Source organism: Hippoglossus hippoglossus, chromosome 18 (assembly GCF_009819705.1).
Source record: "Hippoglossus hippoglossus isolate fHipHip1 chromosome 18, fHipHip1.pri, whole genome shotgun sequence".
In the NCBI taxonomy this organism is placed as follows: domain Eukaryota; kingdom Metazoa; phylum Chordata; class Actinopteri; order Pleuronectiformes; family Pleuronectidae; genus Hippoglossus; species Hippoglossus hippoglossus.
The window spans coordinates 2500780-2526383 of NC_047168.1; the positions used below are offsets into that span (position 1 = coordinate 2500780).

Here is a 25604-nt window from a genome sequence, read left to right on the forward strand (position 1 = left end):
ATCTCTGAATGAATATTGATTTGTTTTTCGTCATGAACAACCGTCCCCTCATGACCTGATCTGCTATGAATGATTATTTCACTCATAATATGTCTAACATCATATTTAAAAAAAACATCAAATACCCTTTGTCTTCAATTTGTCAATCAAAGACTTGCTTTTCACTGCAAATATTTGTATATGTGATTCGTTTAGATTGATAAATCCCAAAGTGCATAATTTGAATTTATTACATTTTTAAAAAGCCACTGCCATTTCATCAATTTAACAATCTGGACAAACATTAACTTATTGAACTATTTTAGCAGAATATGTTTGTATTTAAGGTGAAAAAAGTTTTTGCAGGGACTTGATGCTCCTCCTTTAAATGATATTATATAAAAATATGACATTGACAATAATACTGGAGTTACTACTAAAGGTGAGTGTATGGTGAATCACATATGGACAGACCGTCATGAAAGTAGAATGGCCCACTGCTTAGTAAGGGAATGTCCTTTGTCCTTTCCTCTACTGTGTATTGTAGTGTTGGTGTACTTCTGGTGTCTGTACTTCTCTTTTTTGTTTCTTACCTGCCTAGGTAGAGTGGATGCAAATTAGCATTCTTGATGACTCCAGCATATTTGCATTTTGTATTCTATGCTAATCTTCATCATATAAACATACAAATAAACAATTATTTTAAAAATTTGACAGTTTTGATTATTAAATTGCTTTCACAATGTGGAAGTTTACAGGATCTAACATGAATTGAAAAAGGGAAACAAATCTCAAAAATATGAGACAATGACACACATGTGCACATCCACTGAGCCCAGGTGTGTACTACATGTGACCTGAAATAATTGCTGCAAATATGCACCATGTGATCAAATGCCCACTTGATAATGACACTTCTACTGATTAAGTGGGAAGGTTAAAATAGTGATATATTCATTAAGATCAAGTCTAGAAATGTGCTGGTTTGTTTGTTTAATGACGCAAAGCAGGAAGGGGGCGCTGTTTCTCCAGGTCAGGTTCAGTACCTCTGTTCATGGCAGATGATCAATGCAGAGACATCCTGGTGGGAAAATAGGTAATTCAAATATGGTAATTTTGCTTAGTCCAGGAAAAGCTAAATATTCCAAAAATGTGTTGAAATCAAGGTCAAGCATTCTTGGACCACTGAAGTGTCGAGTCAAATATTCCACAATCCAAACTTTGAGGACCAAAAAAATAGTTCCCTGAACGATTCACATAGAATGAACAGGTGGTCTCCGGTTGCACGGCGTCATTGAGCACACGGTGGAGACTGATATTTGAACATACAGAACACTGGCACATATTTTCCCTCTCGGTCTTGGCGAGAGCTGCAGACGACATGTGGAGTTCATATAAAGAGAGGATCCAGCGTTCCCATCTGGTGGTGGGAGCGGCATGGAGAGGAGGTCAATGTGAAGACCCTGGAGGCTGCCGGAAGAGAGAGCTGTTACTGCGCCAGTAAATGCTCTCTCTCTCACACACACTTTGTAGTCGTAAAAGACTCGGCTAAAGTTTGACACATATGAGTTTTTAAAGGGCCAATCATGTGTGTGTGTGTGTGTGTGTGTGTGTGTGTGTGTGTGTGTGTGTGTGTGTGTGTGTGTGTGTGTGTGTGTGTGTGTGTCACTACAAATGTTTGCATCTGTACCATAGACTGTATATAAAGATGGAGGACATGGCAGATCTTGAAAGTGAGGCCAACACATCTGGATCACCCCCTGGTGGCTGGCTCCAGTATAGGTCATAAACAACACCTCCTCCCTGTTAGCAGATGGGACATGCACCAAACTTATAAGTACACAGTCAATACATTTTTCTCGAAGGTGGCTCCTCTCGTTTCAGGTAGTTCTTGTCACGCTAATATTCAAATGTTCATGTTTCTGACAGGTTTTGTTTTAATTGGGTTTAACTACATCACCAGCACAATATGGCAGTGCATGTATCCAGGATATTTTGGCTTCATTTTGTACGATGGGAGGAAGAAGAGACGCGTCATCCATCTTTGTTTAAAAGTCTGTGATCACTAGTCACGATAATGTGCAAGCTGTGACAATTAAAAGCGCTTTACAGTATGAGCAACTCATTCATCACTTCACACAACCCATTCACACACTGCCGAGTTTTGCTTAAGACACTTCAACATGTGGACCAGATGAAGTGGGGATCAAACCACTGATGACCCGCTCTCCCTCTGGAGATACAGCCACATGTTTTCTGTTACACACGCAGGAGCGTAATTGGTTTTGAAAGATGCTCTGCGTATAATTCAGCTTCTGACAATCGACAGTTCACTCATTCCCTGTCAACTGTTTTTCATTCTCCTGAAATGCTTTGTCCATGTTAATTATACAACAGCTTAGAAATGGTTAAAACCATTTTATTGGAGGTAAAATATAACTTTTGATTTTGCTGTAATTTGAAAAAGGAAATTCCACTATGGATTGAGAACCAAATTCTCCAAAGCTGAGAGGCATGGTATCTGCAATCCAGATAAACAAGGAGGAACAGCTTAGAAAATAAAGTATTGTTAGTAAAGTGACTTGCTACTGTCTCCTTTGAGCAATGGAACAATACATTAAACTGTATATTCAAGTATACATGTGGAGTAAACTTCGGTTCTTGGGATGGATGTATAGTGGAACACTAGAAACATGTCAGAACTACAAAAAAGTGGCAACTCCGTTTCTCATATTTGTGTGGAACCCGATGGTGTCATTCAAATACCATCATCAGAGAAGCAGGGATTAATTCAACAGTCACACGCTGAATCAAACAGCTTTGTGAAAGCAGTAATGGTCTCATCCTGACCGCACACACTCACTCACTCACACACACACACACACCCACATTCCCCCAAGAGGAAATAGACGGAAAGGTTATCCTGACGCTTGAGTCATGATATCATGAAACTGTAGTCCAGCATTGTCCAACCTTCCATTGCCTCTGATTTCCTTCACACACCCTGGCATGTGACAGGAGGTTTAAAGTCTGGTAGCTGAAATGTATCCAGTCTTTTTTCTCCATTACTGGCAGAGAAGAAGAAAGAGAATAGCAAGGAGGAGGAGGAGGAGGAGGAGGACCTGAGTTCCTGCCAGTACAGTGAACAGCTGAGCGGGCCGCCGTGACGCCAGATGGGAAAAAATCAGGAGGAGATTCCTCTTTCCTTATCCTGCCTCGCACCTCCCTGCACTTACAGTGAGGATGTCTGGAGGGCGGCCATGTCCTTTTCCCACCCGATCATCATACTTCATACTGTCTGTTTAAAAAATACTTTTGCTCTATCTTTTTTCCTACTATTTTTAAGCTCATTTTCCCTTGGCTTAAATTTGGTCAGACATGTTAAAGATTGTGCTTTTTGCTTCAAGCTTTACGATCAGCATTTTAATTAGGCACTAGCAATGAAATACATTCATATTGATTTTTGCATTTAACACAGACTGTGTCAATACATGCGTACAATAGCAGAGTACAAGCAGATTACAGTAATATTAACTAAGCAAGCAGCAAAAGCAATGAATCAAGTTTGATTATTCATCATCTGTAAATGTAACGGTCTGATATTTTTCCCCGTTGCAGAATTTCTCAAACTCAAAAATGAAGATATTGAAAAATGTTATTGTACTTAGTGGTTAGTCTTTTTACCGACGTTAGTTTCCCCCCATAATGATGACCTATCATTGTGAGTCTTAAAGGTGTCAGCACTACTTCTTCAGGGCAGACTGGACACAACAGTGATTCACTGGCAGAAGGTGACGAGACGGGTGGGCCAACTGGTCAGAATGCTAACCAGTGTAGGAGCAGAGACATGAGAGAAAAAGAAGCAAAACAAAAGCTAACATTGAAGTTACTTCCCACTGCTTGAGATCGCTCTTGGTGAGTAAAGGTCAAGATGAAGTTTGGGGCTAAAATCGCAACATCTATGCTAAATTGGTGAATGAACAGCTATTAATGTTCATATTGGCTATGTAGTAATAGCAAATACATGGCCAGGAGCGCTTCAAGGGACTTTGGGGGCCCCAGGCAAAGGGGACCTAGGGGACCCTACATTGAATCAGACCAAACAGATTCTAGTCTTCATGCAACCCTCGGAAATTGCGAAGGTTTTGGCAAAAAGCTAGTGGCATGAGGCCCTGTAAGTTTTTTTTTGTACCATTGGGTCTTTGCAGTCTACTTGTACATAGCTGATCCCAGAAACTAATGGGATTTTTGTCATTGTTGCGTAATCAGCTGACGTAATCAGCAATTGCCTTCTTTTCCTACCCTGTTCCAACGCCCCTGGATATAGTTGGAAACTTGCTTGTACATAATCAAAGCTGCATTAACTGATTTTATAATAAAGTTGATATGACGAGCATGGTAGCTAACACTTGCCGATTTAGAAGGAACTGTTTGTGGAGTTGCAACCTGACTAATGTCATAATTATTCACTTGCCATTTACTTGATTTGGTATCCACCAACGGAAATATTTAAATGCATTTGAATACTTGCAGTGCTCCACATGTTCACCAGCTGGCTGTTTGTCCCTGGATAGTGTGCAGAGGGTTTATTGGGGGCTTTCTCGCTGAAAACAGCCACTGCTGGAAACAGTTTTATGAGAGTTGTGAGAGCAAACTCATGAAGAACTGTAAAGATTTAGGCTGTAAAATATAAACAATAAGCAAAAAGAGGCTAAAACGCTCTGCAGAGTTGTGGGGAAATGTAGGGTTGGTTAAATTCCTCTGTAGGTTTTGATACAAATACATATACTTCAGATCTTTAATTAATAGAAAATAGAAAAAACATGCCTAATTCAGTTAAGATTTAAGACACAATCAGATGTTTGAATTTGAATTTATGAGTAGAAGGATGGATGCTTAGAATTAAAGCCCGTCCTCCCTCCCCCATGACTTCAGTGAGTCGGCCTGGGGGGGACTCGGAGGCCCGTGTGTCAGATCCAGTTGGAGTTGACATACCACAGCTGGACCTTCACCTCCTCTTCAACCTGGTTCACATTGTGGGCCGTGCCAGTGGAGCGTGATTGATCGATGCATAAACTGTAATGCTTTTTCAAGCCACACAAAAGCAATCAATGAATAACTCAGATAAAGTGAACCCATAGATGTGGATATCCATTACAATCTGGTAAAACTTAATTTATTGAGCAGGTTGTCTATAAATCAAACTTTGTGAGATGCTTTTTAGATGCATAGAGAAATGTGTTAAGTATGAAGCTTTAAGTAGAGGATATCAAAAACAAGAAAGACGCATCACAAGAATGAATATGTTCTGAAACGTTAGAGGTATCGGTAGGCATATTTCATAAATAATTAACTTTATGCTAAGCTACGGTAACAGCTTCTATATGAGTATGATCCTCCCATAATCAGTAGAAAAATGTGGGCATAAGACCCAAGTTGCGAAAAGCCAAATCTATTTTTATATCATTAAAAATAATAATTGGCTTTTATGCATAACTATGATTTAAAATGATATAGGCAGTCATACATATATAATCTGAAAGCCACAGCTGGCTCAAACACATCTGTGAGGCCTCCGGTTCAGGTGACCGATGGACAGTGAGCAGGCGAGGAACAGATCAATCTGCAAATCACAGAGAAAAAAACTGAGACAGTCATTTCAAACAACTGATGACATCAGCTCCTCATTAATGCCAGTCGTACTCAACACCTCGTTTGGAGCGCACCACTCATCAAATCCCAGAAACAAAGCAAAACCGCAAGTTTGGACATTCAATACAATGCAGTCCGCTCAGCTAGGTGGCGTGTGACCTCATGTTTCCGCCTTCATGCTCAGTGTATAAACACCAATCAAATAAAGATGGGATTGTGTGTGTTTGAATAATGGGGGAAGAGATGAGCCGAGCATTACATCAGTGGTCCATTAGGGAAGAAAACAGTGTTCCCTCAGCATGTGGGGAACTCATCTGGTTTCTGATACGACTGGTGTCCCTCGTTGTCATAGATGTTGCCGTAATCCTGATTGTATTAATGCAGGAGTGTAGGACATGCTCAGCCATTGTTTACACCCGGGACTCAAAAAGTCCAGTTAATCCAATAACCTAGTTATTGTTTCATGCTTTTTTGTTTTGACACAGAAAAACAGCACCTTAATCATATAATTTTATCTTTACAATATAAAGTAATATTTTTACATTAACATTGGATCAAATTACTAAGTCTAATGTGAAAGGAGTTGCTAGGTAGTGTCAAACAATCCGAGAATCATCACCAACTCTGCAGTTCCCCTCAGCTCTGAAGCCTTTGAGCACTTTTTAGTTCATTGTTTCGGGTTTCCTGCCCCGGTACCAAATTTTCTGTTTTGGATCATTCTCTACGGCGACCGAGACAACACACACAAGCACATTAATAGGAACACGAATGCAAAAGTCATAACACAACCGCGAAGGCCACAGCACAAGTGACAACACAAGCACAAAAGCCACAACACAACTACAAAAGTCTCACAACACAAAAACAATCACAGTGGAAGTGGGCGACAATGGATGTTGACAATGAAATGAGCAGAGTTACTTTCTGTGGTCAAACCAGCTGCCAGCAGAGCTAATCTGAAGTGGTAGAAATACAGTATTTATTCTGTATTAAATTCAAGTACTGAATATATTATCATATTACTTTCCAGTTAAATCTCACACAAGAAAGACTCACTCTTTGGCTGCCAGACTTATCACGAAATGTGGGATACAGTGAGGGATTCATGTTCTTTGATGAGCCGCCTCTATCTGTTAGCGCTAGCTTTACAGGTCTTGCAGCTAAGCTGCTATCCTCTTCTATCAAGATTGTACTAAAAGCTTGAAAAACATGAAATAACAATAATAGCTAAATGATAAAATATTGGTTTAACTCATAGACTGTATTTAAGGTGGATGTTTTGATTCCTGGATAGAGTTGCTGCTATCTTGCACTATTTACGTTAATTGAAGCCAGATTCTGTGCAGCAAAGATTGGGGAGTGGTGGTTGTGGTATTGAGTTTTGGACGATACACGCACTTAATCAATCACATATCATAAAAACGAGCACTTGAACATCTTTGGAAAAAACTTATTTAATATGCACTTTGAATTTTTGGTTTGGCCCCTTGTCTCATCTGTTCACGTGGAAGAGGCTGAGTTTATGACCTATAATGCAGAAAGCCACAAGGGGGTGATCAAGAGATTTTGGCTTTACTTTTGGGAGCTGTCATGTCATCCATCTTTATACACAGTCTATGGTTTCACTTAACAGGCCACATTTAGTAGGATATATACATACAGCATTTATGTACATCACAAAGGTGGCTTACATAAATTACATTAAAATGTCAATATGCATGGCTTTAGTAACGTTTAACCCAAGAAAAGGCCACACTCCTGTTCCGAACTTGTCAGTGTCACAGAGTTACAATTTGGCTGCAGTACAGCACCAATTATTCCCTGCAGATCTGAGAGTGGGAGGAAAACTGTCTCGACACGCCTTGAGGGAGAGTTCAGGAGAAAGAGTGACGGATGGCAGATGAGTTTTTCGGAGGTGGAGGTGGCGGCAAGTGGACGGCAGGCCCGGGGGGCTGAATACCATGGAGAGATGGACAACACTGTGTTTGCATGAAAGATCCCGGCCTTCTTCACAACACAGCTGGTTCACCAACCAAACCCCACAGGTCCGGACTTGAGTAAACCATTGGAGGACCTTCGCCGAGCAAAGCAGGGGACAGAAGAAAGAGAGAAAGGATGAAAAGAGCATGAATAAAGCTGTATGAGAATGAGAGGGAAAAAAAGAGAAACGCAAAAAGTCTGAATGGCTGCAATGGAAAGGAGAAAAGAGAACAAATAAAGGAAAGTAAGTAACAAGATTAATGAGGATGAAGAAGAAATATTAAGATATAAAGGGAGTGGTCCCTGGGAAGAGCGGAATGGGGCCAAAAGTCATAAACTGGATAAAGAGGGAGTGTTAGACCTCTCCTGAAGGCCAGGAGAAGTTCCAGTTGTGCATGGATGAAATTGCTCATTACAGGAAATCCCCATTTCTGGAGAGAGACTATCAGCCAAGCTGTCCGTCAAGCTGCTCTGTCTTCTCTCAGACACCTCAAGTCTTCTCATAGATTTCACCAAGTGTCAAAGCTGCTTTAACTCACATAATCGGACCTGTAATCACAATAGAACACTCTGTATTTCCCTGCAGTGACTGCCAGCACTGTGTACGTGTGAATGCTTGTGATCCCTACAGGAAAAGGGACGCACCGCCTTTCTACTTTTGGCACGTTTTTGCAGACATTTTCAGACACTTCCTAGGCAGGACTTCCTATGATGTCATTAAAACATGACAGCAGCTGTTTCACATGCTTGTACATCATTCAAAAAAAAAAAAATCAAAATAAATCCCGACTACCTCTCACGAACGGAATGTCCCACTTCTGCCAAGTTGCTGGAGTGCACAGCCCTGCAGAGTGTAATCCTGTGAGGGGATGCATTGCAAGCGTTAAATGTGTTCTGGCATTTTGGGGCGGTGTTCACAGGATCATTTCACGGATTCTATATGATTTTTTTATTCTTTTGGACAACAGCTGCTTGATGTTTGTCTTGTTTTTCATCACTTGACTTTGGGGAGAGAAACTTTAGAGCTCGAGCCCAGTTGAGTCATGGTCTTTCAAACGGAACGCTTGGCAATGACGCGGTCGGCTCTTTCCAGTTGGCTACACATAATTGGGCTAATTTGCGCCTTGATCAAGCAAGTACATAAACTATACAATTCACATGGTGCCACAGCTGAAAGAAAACCTACAAAATTGTATTCGCACACTTCACATCGATCAAAGCTTTCTTGCTCTGCCATCTATCAGGTTTATTTTCTCCTATCATTCCCAATGAGCACTAATGGGTGTTCTTAACGTGGGGCGGCAGCATGAGGGAACTTGATGTATTGCCTTACAGCTCAGTTACAGAGAAAAAAAAATGCCTTTGGTTTTTCCCATAAGAGGGATGCTAATGCACATAACTGAAAGCAACTGTGGATTCCCAGAGAATCCAGGGGTTTAACTGTTCCTATGGTCCATGGGAGAGGAAATTCAGACCGACGCAATGAAATAAGAATCTGATCTTCTATAATTCTCAGCTGCAGCTCATAATACATGAAGCGCATCACTTGTGTTTTATTGTCAAGGGTAAAGCTGAGCTTAAAGTCTGGGTAAAATCTGGTTTGTACACACAAATCATGTGTGGGTGGGAGCTGAAGAAAACCAGTTTGATTAAACAACCAGACCTCACCTGTTTGGATTTACAGGGGTTAAGGATAGAAAGACCCATCGTCACATCAGCATAAACTGTGAACACAAAATCCAACCGTGAAAGTCAAGTCAATGCCTGAATGGACTGAGTTCATAACCTGGCTAAGTACAGTACTGAGGCAGGGGGGGGGGGGATTAAAGTTAATGTGGATGGGAGGGATGTGCAGCCTGGCACTCCTTCCATGGGAAAGCCCCCTCTCTCTGGAGCTCCTGTTGTTTCATGTGTTCGTAACAAATGTTTGAGCTTTCAGATTGTTCGGGAGCCACAGATTCACTTTGCTCTTAAAGGGGCGGCTTAGTTAGCCAATTAAAAATAGACAAATCGTCGAGCTGGAGAACAAAACAGAAAGTGTTCTATTTTTAGGCAACTATAAATGTTTTCCTCTACAGTACATTTAGAAGTGATTTAGTGTCATTAAAATATCTAATTGGCCTGTAAAGTAAAACAAACCTTTTACTAGCAAAATTCAAGTCAGTGAAAAGTCAGTGAGTTTGGGGGCAGTTTACACGGATGCCAAGCAACAGACACATGAAAAATAGTTTTAAAAAGGGGCGATTCCAGTGCAGAATGACTCTGCCAATCTGCCAAACACTGATTATCCCAAATATACACTTACAGCTATGAGTGGATCAAAGACTCACAACATCATACCAACCATACACATAATTTCATGTCCATCCATGGTAACAGAAAGGGTAGCCTATTATCGTGAAGCTTAAACGTTTCTTGTAACTGAATATTCAAAGCCAAAAAAGTGGTCGCAGTTTATTGCCAAATCAGTCATGACATTTACCTGGTTATAGGCAGCACTATAGGATTTCGGACATTTATGGTATATGTGCTCCGAATGTCTAATATCCTTATTTAGGCCGCATATATTTTGAAACTACTGTAATTATCGTGATTTGTGAATAGCAACCGCAATATCAAATAGCATCATACAGGTCCTTAGTGTGGTCTCTCATTAACAGATTACAAATGGAAACAGATAACAGAAGAATAAGGCTGTAAGCAGCAGTAAATGAATACCCTAACCCAGCCACACTGTATAGATGAGTTTGAAGTTTATTTAGACACATCTGCACAGGACCCTTTATACCAAGGGGAGGTCGTCAGGCACTTTTTGATCTTGTGAGCCAAAGGGTTGGGACAGCTTGAGATGGAAAGGCTAATTTTGCCTGAAGTCTCTATGAGGACTTTGCTGCTTTGTTGCTGCTCCATGATCTGCCTTATTTGCAGAATTAGCAAACACAAGTAGAATGAAGTTGCGCAGCCGCAGCTCGAGGCACCCAAGCACAGCTGTACAAACAGACACGATACAGCAGACCTACGCAATTTCAATCGCCATAATTCCGTCATTCCACTTTGTGTCTGGGCCTTTTTTTTTTGCACTTAGCAAGAGTTCCCACTCACCACTCATAGTAAATGCCAAATCAAAATTCAACTGAAGATGCAAAATATGAAACTGAAGATAGAGTGCACGCTTTTGAACCCCTGTTGAACTTGACTCTGGTTTCACATATTGTAAGTCGCGTTCACTTAGTGTGAATAGTTCCATGTCTCTTTTGTGTGTCCCTTGACCACTAAATCTTGTACAGTACACCATGAGCCAGGCCCTTTTAAAGACTGCAAGAAGCAGTTAGGTCTTAATCCCAGGTCAGATTCCACTTTAGTGTATTTTCCATGACTAAAAGTTAGTGGCTGTATCTCAGCTTCTAAAGATGAGAAAAATGTTACATCTTTTCCAGTTACAAGAGTGCTCACTGTCACCAGAATAAAGGAAATCTGTCTGGAATAAAATGAGAACCAGACAAGAGTTTGAGAAAGAGCTTGAAAGATTGGAAAAGAAAACGAGCTTTGTGTCTGGGGCTTTTATTTTGGGAGTTTGTCTTACATTCAGGTTGGCCTGGTGCCAGACCAGACATCATCTAAAAGGGGAACAAAATCTATTATTCTTAAGTTCAGACAGACTGTGCTTATAAAACCAACGTACAAGAACTCACACATCACATAAATCCTACATTTGTTTCCACGATACTGTATCTCTGCAATCAACAACATAACAGAGCTACGTCTTTATTTCTCTGTCACCATGATTTATGGCAACTGTCTATGAAGAATTATTTTCTACTTTTAGTGAGACATGAATATACAAAGGAATTCAAAAGGTGACAACAGTTCAAGCATGCAACACAATCTAGAAAAATAAACATTCGTTCAATGCCCCTAACAATAACATGAGGTCTTAGCTGTGTCTGGGCATGACAGTAGTGTTTGAATGAGTGGAGCTTTTCCTAATTCTAATGAGGCATTTCAACAGGTCTATCTGCATTGTTTTCCATACAGTATAAACTGGAGTCAAGTTAAAACTAACCGGAGTTCGAGAGTCTGAAGAAGACAATCCTGAATCAGGAAGTGTCTATCCCTGAGAAAAGGCAACTGAAGTCTTTCACAAATGGGGCAAGCTATTCTTCTACCTTCCTTTTCAGCTTTCTGTTTGACTTCTTTTTCCACCTTCTTTTTCCAAGATGGTTGTTTAACAAATTATTGTTTCTCTCATCCTCCTCCTGCTTGTCCCTCTCTTCTTTGTACCAGGGTCCCCATACGCCCCCATTGTACTGAGGGTTAGAACGCAGGTCTTTAGATGGGTAGCGTACTGCTACTGCCGTCTTGTTGTAATGTGCTAATCGCATTAGCATCTTTTTCACTATGTGTGGGTAGCGCTGAGACAAGTCCACTCTCTCGTAAGGGTCGGCTGTGATGTTGAAAAGCCAGATGGATTTACCTCGGTCCCAACGGACGCGCTCATTGTGCCAGCGATTTGTTAGCCGCTGGTTGGAGAATGTTTGTGGGGGTACCCAGTCACTGTAACCTGGAACACCCGTGAGGAGCTTCCAGTGGCCCACCCGGAGCGCAGCCTGGACAGCGGTGTTCCATAAGCCATACCCAGCCTTCCACGAACCGTTCTTGGCTTTAATGTAGATTGGGTCGATGTTATGAAGAATGTCCTGTCGAGGCGACGGCCGGCCTTCACTTATTGCCTCCCAGACATCGTACCCATCCAGATTGAGATCTTCATCTATCGTTCCTTCACCCAAGGTCACCAGTGTGGGGAACCAGTCAGTGATGTGGACCAAAGATCGACATTTTGTCCCTTTGTTCACCAACAGGGGACTGTGAACAAAGCCCACTGCCCTGATGCCCCCCTCCCAGTACGTGGCCTTACTCCCTCTCAGGGGCCAGTTGCTTCCACCAGCTAATGGCTGGCCTCCATTATCTGAGGAGTATATTATAACTGTATTGTCATAATAACCGTAGCGTTTTAGTGCTAATGTGAGGTTATGGATGGCTTCGTCCAGGCAAGACACCATGGCGGCATATTTACGCCGATGCAAGTTTGGAATGCCCTTGTAGCGCTCGAGGTAGCGGGCAGGAACCTGCAGTGGGGAATGAACAGCTTGGAAGGCTAAGTAGAGAAACAACGGTTGACTGCGAGGGTTATGATTGGCTAAGATACTGATAGCCTTTCGAGCAAACATCACAGTAGAGTACATGCCACGGTCCTGCTCCCAAGCTGCCTCTTCCCCTTCGTACAAGTCATAACCACACATACCAGGCCCTTCACATTTATAGTGACTGTAGTAGTCCCCGCTGCCTAGCAGGGAGCCAAAGAAAGAGTCGAAGCCTCGCTGGGTGGGCAGGCAGCCACGCTTGTAGAAGCCCAGGTGCCACTTGCCCACCATGTGAGTGGAGTATCCTGCTTCCTTGAGCTTCTGGGGCAGGGTGACATTGTCCAGGGGCAGGCAGTTGGGCTGGGTAGCTCGGATGATCGAGTGTTGAAGGCCCGTGTGGATTTGATACCTACAAAATAAAAACAGATATGGGACATGATTATTTTTCAAGACAACTTTCATGTATGCAGGTCATCAATAATAAATGTCAAGAGAAAAAAAATACTCCAGGGACAGTTTCCATCGAAACCTATATGTCTCTCAACACTGAAAAAGCTACTGCACAAGAAATTAATAATTGTTGCTGCAACAAGCTCTTAAACATGATGATTCTTTCTGCTAAGACACAGCTGGTGGTATTGTGCCATTATTTTTCTTTCTTCCACAGAACGACATTTACAACTTGGCTACATTCCAGAAATGCTGAAAAGCCTTCTTCTGTGTTCTTTGCTCAAATTCTCATAAGTTTGAACCACCAGCTCAAAAACTGGTTCAGATCGGATCATAGGGCGCCATGAGTTTATTTATGAAATGCTCACATGCTACCGTATGACATTTCAACTAAAATAATCAAAACACTGAAAACACTGCTTAGGTAAGTTTATAAAACTGAAGACAACATTTTTCTTCCTGCAAGAGAGGATCTTTGTTTTGGAAATTACACACTGAAACTTTATTCAACCCAATTCTAATTACAATGGACCCCATCCAAAGCAAACATATCGGAGCTGACCGAAGAGTGCCTAAAGAGGAACAACACAAGCACCGAGTGTTCAGCTGACGACAGTGAGAGGTGTCTCATGGTGGATGGAGGGGGGGAGGCCCAGAGCCAAAACAGAAAACCTGTCACTCAAGGCCAGACAGGAAGCAGACTTGTGACCTGGAGCTAATGATGCTGTGCCAGCCACCTTAGCAGCAAGCTAACACAGAACTGTTGATACAGTAAGTGAGGGATCAGCTCTACACTTTGTATCAAGGAACTTTTTGAAGAATTTTTGAAGTAAGTGCAAATGTAAACTTGTAAGTGCTTTTGGCAGCAAAGGAAGGATTAGGTCAGCTCACATTCTGGGGTAATTTAATTGACTTTAATTTACAATTAGCCCATAATGACAATAAATCAGCAAGCGTTTAATTGAATTGTTGAAGAATTATGACTCCCCACCCATTGGATTCCCCTATTCCCAAACCAGCACATCATCAATTACTCAGCGATTGAGAATATAACCAATCACGAGGTTTGGAAGAAATTTCCCCAAATAATGTAAAATCTTCTTTGATAAGCCTGACAGAAGAAAATGTAAAACAATCCTGAGTACTATTTATTTTAAATTAGTACATAAGAAGTAGATATTTCTGCCAGATTGATACTTAAATTATGTCAAATTCCATCTGTCTCTGATTATTTTCTCAATGACCTCAATACCTTCAGTGCAATGACCAAAATGTAGTAATCACAATGTAAGTGTCAAGTATCAAGAGTTGGCTTTGAATGCTATTCCTGAATGAAAAAAAGATTCAAACAAGTTTACATTCTCTAGAATGAGCAATCAAAAAAGGTCAAGCCCGACATATTAATTGACTGGCTAACATATCGGCTGGAATCAGTATATTTAGGCCGATGAGCAGCAGGGAAATCAAACACTGTCAAAAAGAATTTGCAGTGATTTTGAAAATGATGCTACATGTTGTAGTTTGGTTTGACATTTTGGATTATTTGGTTTCTTCCCAACAGTTAGATAATATGATTGATACTCTCATTGCTGTGCCGAGTTTGGACCACAACGACTGCAGGTCTGAAATGACTATTTTTGGTTATGTGCTGAACTCATTGTTTGGTTGGTATTTTGTATTATATAATAATATTAAAGTAATACACAAATGTGACATCAATGTAATGCTAACAGGGGGATTTAGTTACTTTCAGACAGAGCTCTTTCACCCTGCTTTAAGTCTTTAGACACAGCTAAGCTAGCTATTGCCCAGGATGTTGAAGTATTTCTTTTAAGTCTGACAGGGTCTGGGTTTGGTTCTGTTCTATTGCTATGGGTTTCAGTCAGTATATTTAAATCCCAAGTAGGTCCAAGCTCTCAGCTCTGATGATGTGGTACATCAGAATCATCAGAGGCAAAGTGTGAACTGTGAAGGGCATGGGAAATTATATTTGCAACCCTTTGTGAATGTGGATGGTACATAATTGGTGGTCTATAAACCTACTGCCAGAGTTGGTGTTCTACCGCATTTAGGATCAGATCTAATTATACCCAGGAATATTTGGATCAGGTCTGAGTCTCCCGCAATCAAAACTATGAGCTGAGGGATTAGTGGTCTGACTATAAAGCAGCGACTGTGACTAACTATGTTTTTGTTTCACAGTGAGGCAGCTCAGCTGGAACTTAGGAAGCAACTCTCAATAGACAAACGCAATGAGCGGTGGATGTCGGGACTCCCCACGTCTGCTTTGAGTAAAAGAAAGACACCCAGGAGACATGGAGCTGATGCAACCAGATGCCTCTTCACCTTCTCTCCTCTTTTGCCGCTCCCTCTTTCTCTCCTGTGGTTAGTGGTGTGCAGTCAAGCTGTCACCGGGGAAAGGGAGTGAAAATAAGTGTCTGGTTTAGGTTTCCAGAGAGGAGGATTCATTTGGCAGAGAAGCACAAGGTTGGTCGGGTCTAGCGAGCCTCTACTCCCCACGGAGAATGCAAACGACCTTCAAGTTTTACACCACAATATAGCGTGTGCAGCAATAACTCACTCATTTAGTACTCAGGTCCTTCACTCAACAAAAACAATACACTGAGGACACTTGCCTATGATATCACAGACTGCAACTGCAAACAAACACACACTCCTTTGCATGTAGCACAGCTGGCCAGACCATCATCTTTTATTTGAGCTAATTTACTGGAGCTTCCGTTTCAGTTTGGAGAGGTTTACTTAACCTTAGCGTGATTTATGGAGATCTGTGATAAAATAATCACCAGCAATAAGTCAGAAAGCAAGTCTTCTGTCTTGTGTGTTGTCCAACTTATCTCACAAACATTACATTTTTCATTTGACCTCCATAAGGTTAAACACATTTATTATTGTAACTATGACAAAGGTCCAATACTCATATGAATGGCATGGGGTATCTGAGCGAAGTGACAAACAACCCATATGGTCTGTGTAGACTCCTATGAGATGTTCCATTAAGAAATGTGATGCTGATAATGGTGGTTTAGCTATAGTTGTTTTGCAATTAAATACTTTGAATTGGTGCACGCATATTTAATGATTGCACTTCATTCAACAAGTTATTAAAAAGCCAATGTACTGACTCTACAGATGTTTGTCTGTAGAGCTTGGTAGTTATTTAGTTTGTGGAGTGTTTCCGTGTGTGACACTACCACTGACCAATTTACCAGGGAAATCCCTGACCACTGACCCTCCTCGTCACCAGTGTGTTCGAATGACAGCTGCAGTTGGTAGAGGCTTTTTTGACAAACCTAGGGGCAGAGCTGTTTGTTCACTGGTGAGAAATAAAAAAAAAACCTGCACAATGCTTTACTGAAACAAAGACCATCTGGGTTTGATGCCTCCAAAACATTGGTTGGGAAATTGTGTTGTTTATCACAAAAGGGATTTGCATGGACTCAAATCTGGTTCCCAGGACCTTTAAAATGTTAAACTCCCCGGGATAATAACATGGCACAATTCTGAATTTGATACCTCTATTTGTTGCAAGTCTTTGAGGTCAGGTCAGTGAATACAAAATGAGACCACACTGGCCCTGGTGGGAGCCAAGAGAGAGTCTTGGTTTCATGTGGCAATGAGAAGAACTTCTTGTCACTTGGTGGTCTAGGCGGGCAGATCTGAAACTCAATTACAAACATGCACACTGGGGGGTGGAGGATGTACTGTTGGTCTGTTATAAGGCGATGAGAAAGGGATTGAGGGATTGGAATATAGAGAAGTAAAGCCAACTGTGTGGGTACAACAACAACAGCAACATCAAGAACTCAACCCAGCCTGTTACTGGAGGGTTGTTTCTGTAGAAAAAAAAATATATAGAAGTCTGTTTACTCCATTCTTTTGTTGAAGAAAGAAACTCCACACAAGACATAATTACCTCCAACAAGAGTAAGCACTTGTAAAACCTTGTTTCCCATCATCTCTCTAAAGTTCCCCATGCAAAGTACACAATAAATTTAGTGTTGTTACTTGCTCATAAATGTCTATAAAATGACTTTTGAATGTTGTGTTCTCCATTACCTTTAATCTCTGTGTCAATTCATTCTATCTACACACAGGATCATTTTTCCAATTCTGTCCTTCGATTTCTTTATTTATATTTGTCAAGCACTTTTGCATCGATGCCAGGACGGCAATAGGATGGAGAGAAAGAGGCAGTGTATGATTTAAAAGTGAAAAGAAAGAAGAAACATTTTTGAACAGATACCTGTGCAGATGTATTAAGACGTGTCTGCATATTTCAGGTCTGACCTCTCATGAGCCCCAACCCCTGCTCTCACAGCTCCTGCAGGTTCGGTGGTGTTCACATACCGAAAGGTTACAGGCGTGTAATGAGAATACCATGCTAAGAGCAGCCTGTGACTCCTCCACCAATCACTCAAACCAGCCAGAGGTTTTGACGGAGAATGGCACAAAGTGGAGTGCGAGGACTTTCAAAGTATCCCTGTGTTGTTACTCTTTCACGTTTGAGGGGGTGCAGAGGGAAACTAGCTCTTGACTTTACAGGTTTTGGGGCATGTGAAGGACAGTTATTAGGTAAGCCTCAGAATAATGACTGCAGTAAATACTGCCCCTAGATATCTTACATCCTTTAGTGCAGTCCCTCCACATTTTTATAGGTTCTTTTAAAGAACAAGCAGGGCATTAATGTGCAGCCACAGGGGCCACCGATCTGGTGTCAGGCATTTCTGCATCATTTGTCCAGCGTGGATTCAAAGCCCCACTACAGGCAGGGAAACACTTCGAACTAGATAGTGGCTCATTTCCATATCTCATCATGCCAAGGGTGCTGTTGCATTCCTCCAGTAAAAGAGTTATGGTCTTAAATACAACAGTTATCACGCTATCTCTCTGGCTTATTTCCACAACCGCTGAGCCACAAGGCCAACAAATCACACACACCATAAAACTCAAAACGCAACGGCCACCGCTCCAGCCACTGAGGTTGTAGAGGTTCCGAAGCCGACCTGATGCCCATGCCGGAGCCTTCTCATGTATTTCTGCTCCACGTCTTCTTCACATATGGTTCAAATAAGCAGCCTCAACCCCAGCTCTCTGGATTTAATCGAAGACAGCCCAGGAGTCGTTCATCTTACTTAGCTCTTCCTTTCAACAAGCTCTTCGTATGCTTCTTTGCTATCTTTAAATATCTCCCTTCAGTTTGGCCCCTTTCTTGGCCTTTGTGCTCTTATTTTCTCAGTTTTACAGAATCTTAAAGATGATGAACAAATTGTCCCCTGTCAAGACTTCCATTTCCACGAATTCAAACAGAAACTTCTCCAAGAACTTTGCTTATTCATCACCTCTAACACCCAGTTTGGTTTGTTATTGCACAACTCAATTCAGAGCTCCAAGACAAGCTAGTGTGGGGTGAAGGGGGAGAAGTGAACGAGTGACAGGTGATTGAAAGATCAAGAACAGGGCGACTGAGAGGCTGGGACACGTTTAAGATGAGTGTGGACAGTTGGGAAGAGTGTGAATGAGTAGGAGAAGGAGTCGTAGTGGCTGAGAAGCAGAGGGAAAGAGAGCTGCTTTAAGAAAACAAGCAACCCAACTCGCCTGGTGGTATAGACCAGACTCAGATCCAGAGGTCTGTGATATAAGAGTGCAGTGTTCAAGGATGGTGGAAGAGCTTTTTGGAACTCAGCCACTATACTTGCTAGAGATCTGCTCCTCATTGCCCTGGGACCCCAGGCTGCATTCTTCATCTTTTGTTTGTTGATGGATGGCGTTTCATTCAAATGTAGAAGAACGATAATGAAATTTAACTTAATCATTTTTTGTCTTTGCTTAACAAGAGTGACTGTGAGTTGTAGCACATGAAAAAGATAAGTGGGGGATGACTAATAAAGACATTTGTACATGCATATACCATTGTCCAATATGTAAATGAAAACAACAAAATAGCCTAAAGTTACTGATTTTGGATTTGTTTATGATGTATCAAACTTTCCAGATAGTCCATCTGCAGTGTTTGTTCAGACTCACACGTTCTAAAAGATTAATCTTTGACACACCATAATCATGTTTAGTTAATAACATACTATCCCAAATGAGAGAAAAGGTTACAAGTATGTGTCTGCCATCTGCTGTCATGTGTCCTCAAATGTGTCTAACATTAAAAATGTTTAGGGGCTACCTGAGGAGCTACGTCTGCTATCCATCTCTCTTGATCAGGAGAGATCAGAAGGAAGGTCATGGGGCTGAAGACCACAGCAATTCTGTAGTTGAGGGAAAGCTCTGACTTTAAGCCTCTAATCTCATCAGTGCCGCCTAAAGAAAACCAGACAGGTTGAAATGTTTCTGATGCCACGAGCAAAAACCTGGAAATCTTTTCTCAAGCTCCTGTTACTTGAAAATTAAGAGTTCTTTGTTACAGTTTTCAACAGCAGCTGTACAAAACTTCTGCCAGGGCTTTTTTATCGTTACTCTCTTGTTTTTTGTGAGCACATCAACATGTGGAGGTCATATGTTTTCCAAAAACTAAAGAATCTCTAGCCAATTTGAACATGGACCTTTTCTACCCATGTGGTTTACTTCTGACCAAGATCTTGTCAACTCACTATGGGGTACATTCTGTACCAAGTCCTGCTGCAGTCACAGCTAGTGAACCCTTAGTGCCGCTCAGCTCCACCATGCTACTGTAAGAAAAAGTCAAAGTTAGAGTCTTTGTCATAGATCAGTTATAAATCCCTACCATACTAATGTCTTTCCTGCCAGGCAGCTAATACCCATCAGCAGAACATTGAGCGTACACAGTTGCAAGTAGCACTGCCCTGCCTCGCATGGTCTGTTGCTGTGCATTTTGTTTCCACCATTGAGTGAACAGTATCTACTTCCATCACTGCTGGCTTAGTGGTTGGGCCTTTTTAAGGTTTTTTAAAAATGTATGATTCACACTAGCAACCCTGTTTTTTCCTGTATTTGTCCAAGGGCTGTAAAGCAGCTAAAGAGATGCAGTGAATCGCCTCAAAAACTGCAACTGAAGCATTGAGTCATTGACTTCCAGGGGACACCCCCCAACAAACGTCACTGCAAAACCTCAGTAGTGAGGCAAAATATTGTGTAATTATATCTCTGCCTGTGACTGACGGTGATCTGCCTCGAAGCCAAGTCAGGGTTTTCCACAAGTGTCAACCAAAGTGGACCTCCTGCTGGGCCTAAGCTTTGGGGAATTTTGGCAGCGCGGGTGGAAACATAGATATAATGGTTGGAAACTTCACCACTTTTCTATGTTGGTTAAAATATGAATGTACTGTAAGAAACCAGCAGATCTGACATCATTGTTTTTTGCTGTCATTGTGCCGATAGTGACAATGCTTAAAAAACCCCAGCTAGCTATTTACGTCTTTAGTGATATTTAGTGGAAAAGATCAACGATGAAAATTAAAGCTAAAGAACCTTAGACAGTACTTTTCAAACTGTCAAATAGTGGAAATGATGGCAATGAGGAGCATTCTGGGATAGAATGTATAGTTAATCTGTTGTATAGCCACTATAGTTCTGTGTGCCATTGATGGGTTGTATCAAACATACCATAATAGCAAGGTCAAACATCTCATGAAGAAAATCTGGATCTGGATAAATCCCGGTTGGCGACAGTCGAGAATAACACACAGTAAGTGGATCAGCAAGTTATAATGAAATCTGATGATATACAGGGAGCACGTAGCTACGTGGGTTCAGAGGCAGGTGGTTGCCATGGTAACCAGCATAAACAGCCTGTAAAAGCTTAATCAGGCTCTTATCAAGCGCTTATGTTTTGGACTCAGTCCTCCACCAAGTCTATATACAGTATGTGCCTTGACAAGTCTCTGCAAGTGTTCCAAAAAGACTCAAAGTCTGTTCTCAGAGCTTCTGTAAAGCCGTTTTCAGGCATGACAAAAAATCTGAAGAATTGGCTACAGAGTTTACCCGCAGTTTGTCTTTCACACATGCATAACGCAGCCGGATGTGCACACAGACACCGGTGTCGGCTCTTATCGCCACAAACTCCATTGACATCTTCGTCAGTGTGTTCTACTTGTATGACATCGCTATTTCAGGAAGGAAGGGGAGTTATTTTTGTATTTTTCGTCTGTCTCGTGTTAGAAGCCAGGCAGATAAAGTCAGCAGATACTGTGGAGCCTCTCACTCTGCATTCACACGTGGTTCCTCCTCCTCCGGGGGGAAAATACGGAGGAACCGCGGCGTTCAGCGCATGTCTGAAAGCAGCTTAAGTGTCCAGATGACACTGACGGCTGACGATTTGATGTGAACACACGGATGGATGGTGCTCTTTCACTCAGTCAACCATACTCCTCTGCAACCATCCGCTCAGGAACACAAGCCTGGAAACATAATTGAATCTACACCTACGTTTCCATGTGGCTGTTATCTGGGTTGGTTTCTGAGTCTGTCAGAGATCAGAGAAGCTCACGGAGGGAAGAGGAACGAGGAGGTGGCTGCACTTTTCTCATTATTTTCTCGGACGCCTGCCAAAAAAACGTCGGTGCCCAGCAAGCCTTCTCCTTTTTTTTTTTTGCTAAGGAGCAGAACAGATGGTGGAGGCAGCGGAGGAGAGAAGCCCTGCAGAGCTACATGTACAAAGAGGGAAACTGCTGATGTGAAACATTCTATGAGCAAAACTACAAAACCAGAGCACAACTGACCCCCCGTGATACTGTACACATACACTGTAAAGCCGCCTCGCCCTCGAATATCTCCTCACAGCTTCCTGCCGCCCACAAAAACACGAAGTGGCTGCTAAGGTAACACTGCTGCTCCCTAATTTGGAAAGGCTTACAAATTTGTTTGAGAAAAACTCAAGGTTCACTTACAAACTTTTTCTGGAACAGGGGTTTTCCAGAGTATGGCATTAGGGGGCCCTGCTCGGAGAGAAGCATCCCATAATCATGTATCCTATAATGAATTGTGCGTCACGGCCTCTGCTGTGGCTTCAGCTACTCATCGTGCTGGAGAACACGTTAAATCAACAACCAAACCACAATAACTGACGTCTGTTGTTTTAAGAACACCAGCAGGCACCTGTCTCTTTGTCTCACAGGTTATTCAGCTTCTGTTCACAGTGGGACATTAACATTGACATTTTCATCTTCTCCAGGACACGGGGTGTTAAGTGTCCTGAATACTGGTTTTGAGTGCTTTGTTTATCTTTGGTTAATACAGCTGCATGAGTGACTGGTCTGGAGCTTTTGATCACCTCACATGGTCATCATCAGCAGGTGGACTTGGAGCTGCTCAGTGGGATTGTAAAATGGGAAAACGTCTGTGTTGGCTTGAGAACTGAAGATCTGATCTGCTGGTGAAGACCAGGTGGATCTGGCGAAAGCTCCACGACAGCTGCTAAATGGACCTTGAGGTGAGACTGGTTCCACAGCTACTGTTACAAAGGGTTGAGACCGGACCTCTTTCAGGTTCAGACACTGTAAGTAAATGCTGTCTGCTGACAAACCCTCCTGTTAGGGAGTCATTTCACAGACACTGTTAAAGGATCACTGTAGTGCATAAGAACTGGGCTTTTATTTTGTTGGTTCTGGAGAACTATCGGTTTAACCTTGCTCTCTCGGGTTATGAAAATATTGTGTTCATCAAAGTTATTGCTACAAACATAATATAAAGAGCACCTTCACTACTGTCAAAAGGAATTTACAAGCTTTAAAAAAAGAGATAGCAGGTTTCACCTCTACTTACACGTTTTCTGGAGCAAACCTTGCTTTGATTTACGTTATCATAACCTTTAGAATCCATAGCCTGAGCTACCAAAATAAAATCCAGCGCATAATAAAATCACAACTTTCCTTTAACATTGTCTATGAAATGGAGCGCAGTGGCTGGAGCTGCTATCCATGCTCCGTAGAAAGGAGACATCTGCAACTTTGCTGCGCTCAATAAAAACTTATGTGCTCCTGATAACAGCTTTATTCGCCACAAGATGACCCCCCCCCTCAGTTTCAGTTTTTTGTTTGTTTGTAATTAAGCTTAGGGCCCCACAAAAGGCTAGAGCCGGCTCTGCACTATCAGTGAAGTGAAGCCTAAAGGTTTGAGTAGTTCAATTCCCAGTAACTGTTTTCATTGATTTGCATCCAGCTGATGAGCTCATCCTTCTGACACTGAACAGTTTTCAGCAACTTTACTCTTTGCAGAAATGACGATGAAGAGGATAAGAGGGTTTGACTCATCGTGATGATGAGCCGGCTCCATGGAGCTGTGGTGCGGGCAGGTGAGGGGGTGTGTGTGTGTGGGGGGGGGGGGGGGGGGGGCATGGTGCTCTGTACCTGCCGGTCATGAGTTGGCTCCTGGAGGGGCTGCACAGCGGCTGCACGTAGTAGTTCTCCAGCTTGACTCCCTCGGCGGCCAGTCGGTCCAGTGTCGGGGTTTTGATCTCGGAGCCGTGGTACCCAACATCCCGGAAGCCCTGGTCATCCACCAGGATGAACACGATGTGCGGCTGCGAGCTCGGCTTGTCGAACTCGTTCCCCCGGTTGCGCAGCTCGGAGTCCCAGTTCTCCCAGGACATCTGCACGCTCCACGTCTGGGAGATGATGAGGCCGAGGAACAAGCTCACCGGGACCCACAGGAGGAACATGGTTCGGGCGGATTCTGGAGCTCAGTGGCGGTCGGCGGCGCGGCGCACATGTTTTGGGGGAACAGCAACGCTTGGGAATCGGGTTCGCATCGTGTCCTACACAGTCCTCTGACACTGCAGGGAAATCGCGGGCGCCGACGGATCCACGTGGAGACAAAGCTCCGGAGCAGCTAAAACACGTTGTGTCCACAAACCCGCACGGAGGCTCTGGCTGTGCGCACTCGTCCAATCCGCTCCTTGGTCAAAAGACGCGCAGAAGCTCCGGAGTCCACACGCACGCTGGAGCAGCTGGAGCAGAGTGTCCGCAGCTGACGTCCTCCATCCCGTCAGGCTGTCCTGTCCGTCCGAGCCGAGAGCGCTGTGGACAAATACTGTCTGTCTCCTCCATGTGCACGTCCTCCTCTCCCCGCAGCTCCCAGCGCACTACACCGTGCCACTACTGCGCGTTCACGATCAGCTCCGGAGCTTTGGGTCGGCAGCGTGGAGGGAGGTGGGTGGGGAGGCGGCTCCCAGCTGTCAGTAGATCCCTGTGCAGTGTGTGGCTGCTCTTGATTAGCAGCTTTATTCTTTTTTTTTTAATTTACATCACAAGTTACATTTGTTTGTAATAGATCTGATGAGAAGGGGACATAACTTGTCTTTTTTAAATATTGTTTTACCACTGCCCTCTGTCTGTTACTTACAACAGAGCCTTGGGGCCCTTTTGAAGAAAAGAAAATTAAAGTTTACGAGAACAAAGTCATATTTTAGATCTCGTATCATTTTACGTGGGGAATATGAGAAGATAAGTCTGGGTTTTGAGCTTCTTGTTAAGTTTTGCTTCACAAATACTTTGCAAATATTGTAATACCGGATTTTCTGACACATCAGCACCACGTTAGGCTTAAGATTCAGGACTTGTGTAAGAAAGTCCTGTGTCTTAAGCTTGTGTGGGGCAAGATTGTGCAAGAAAGACCCACGCAGACTTTGAGTAGAAGGGAATGAAGTGGACGCCTGCAAAGTTATGGTTGGTTATATCTCCACGATATTCAAAAGGGTTTCATAGTTTCACAATGGGTTTGAAGTGAAACTCTGTCAACGGGTTCTTCTTCTTATTTGTTCTACTTTACTCTGGCTAATATTACTAAGATTTACCTCAACGTGGCCGTAATGCTCTGCCGTAGCAACTGCATGATTTGGTGGAAGTGTTAAGGGGAAAAATAAAGTTCTGGCGGATGTCTAGCGTCTGTCCCCCCCCCCCAAAAAAAGTTTGCAAGTGGTGAAACTACCTGTCAAAATCAATATCACCACATACTGTAGCTCGAGCAACCGAGCGGAGCAGCACAGTCTGTGGAAATAGTAGCTTTTACATGTTGGTTTTGGTCCAGGTGAAGATTTCCCTCATCCAGACAGAGGACGAGACTGGATTACAGGTGAGAGTATAGATTCTTTTTTTATTTCCTTCAAGGTTCCACAGGCAGTGACATGAGCCGATGTACGTCAAGATTCCAAGTGAAATAACTGTCATAGACTGTTTGCACAATGTCCCCCCTCTCAGCACCCTGCAACTTTACCTCCTCCACAGCTGTTCACTTTTTCCTTGGAAGCGCAGTATTGTTTTGGCTGGGATTCATTCATTTATTCACTTTGAAGAATGTGGGATTTGTAACCATAGTGAGAGTGCAGCAGCACGATGAACACACGGGTGAAAAGTAGAGAGGTAGTCGTAAATTTGGAAATATTTGAAAGTCAAGAGTCCAGTTCGACCCCAACGC

General features: G+C 42.6%; 1 protein-coding gene across 2 annotated transcripts; it reads right to left on the reverse strand.

Annotated features, from left to right (window-relative positions):
* Positions 1 to 11156: 11156 nt before the first annotated feature.
* On the reverse strand, positions 11157 to 24332 carry arsj (arylsulfatase family, member J). 2 transcript variants are annotated; one of them, XM_034615131.1, is made up of 3 exons: positions 23540 to 24332; positions 11721 to 13161; positions 11157 to 11674 (listed from the first exon to the last, which is right to left on the reverse strand). In XM_034615131.1, the coding sequence occupies exons 1-2, from the start codon at positions 23848 to 23850 to the stop codon at positions 11766 to 11768; spliced, it is 1707 nt and encodes a 568-aa protein (XP_034471022.1). In that variant the 5' UTR covers positions 23851 to 24332; the 3' UTR covers positions 11157 to 11674; positions 11721 to 11765. The 2 variants fall into 2 exon arrangements, with proteins under 2 accessions (XP_034471022.1, XP_034471021.1); XM_034615130.1 differs by having other exon boundaries at positions 11157 to 13161; positions 23540 to 24331.
* Between the last annotated feature and the right edge of the window lie 1272 nt (positions 24333 to 25604).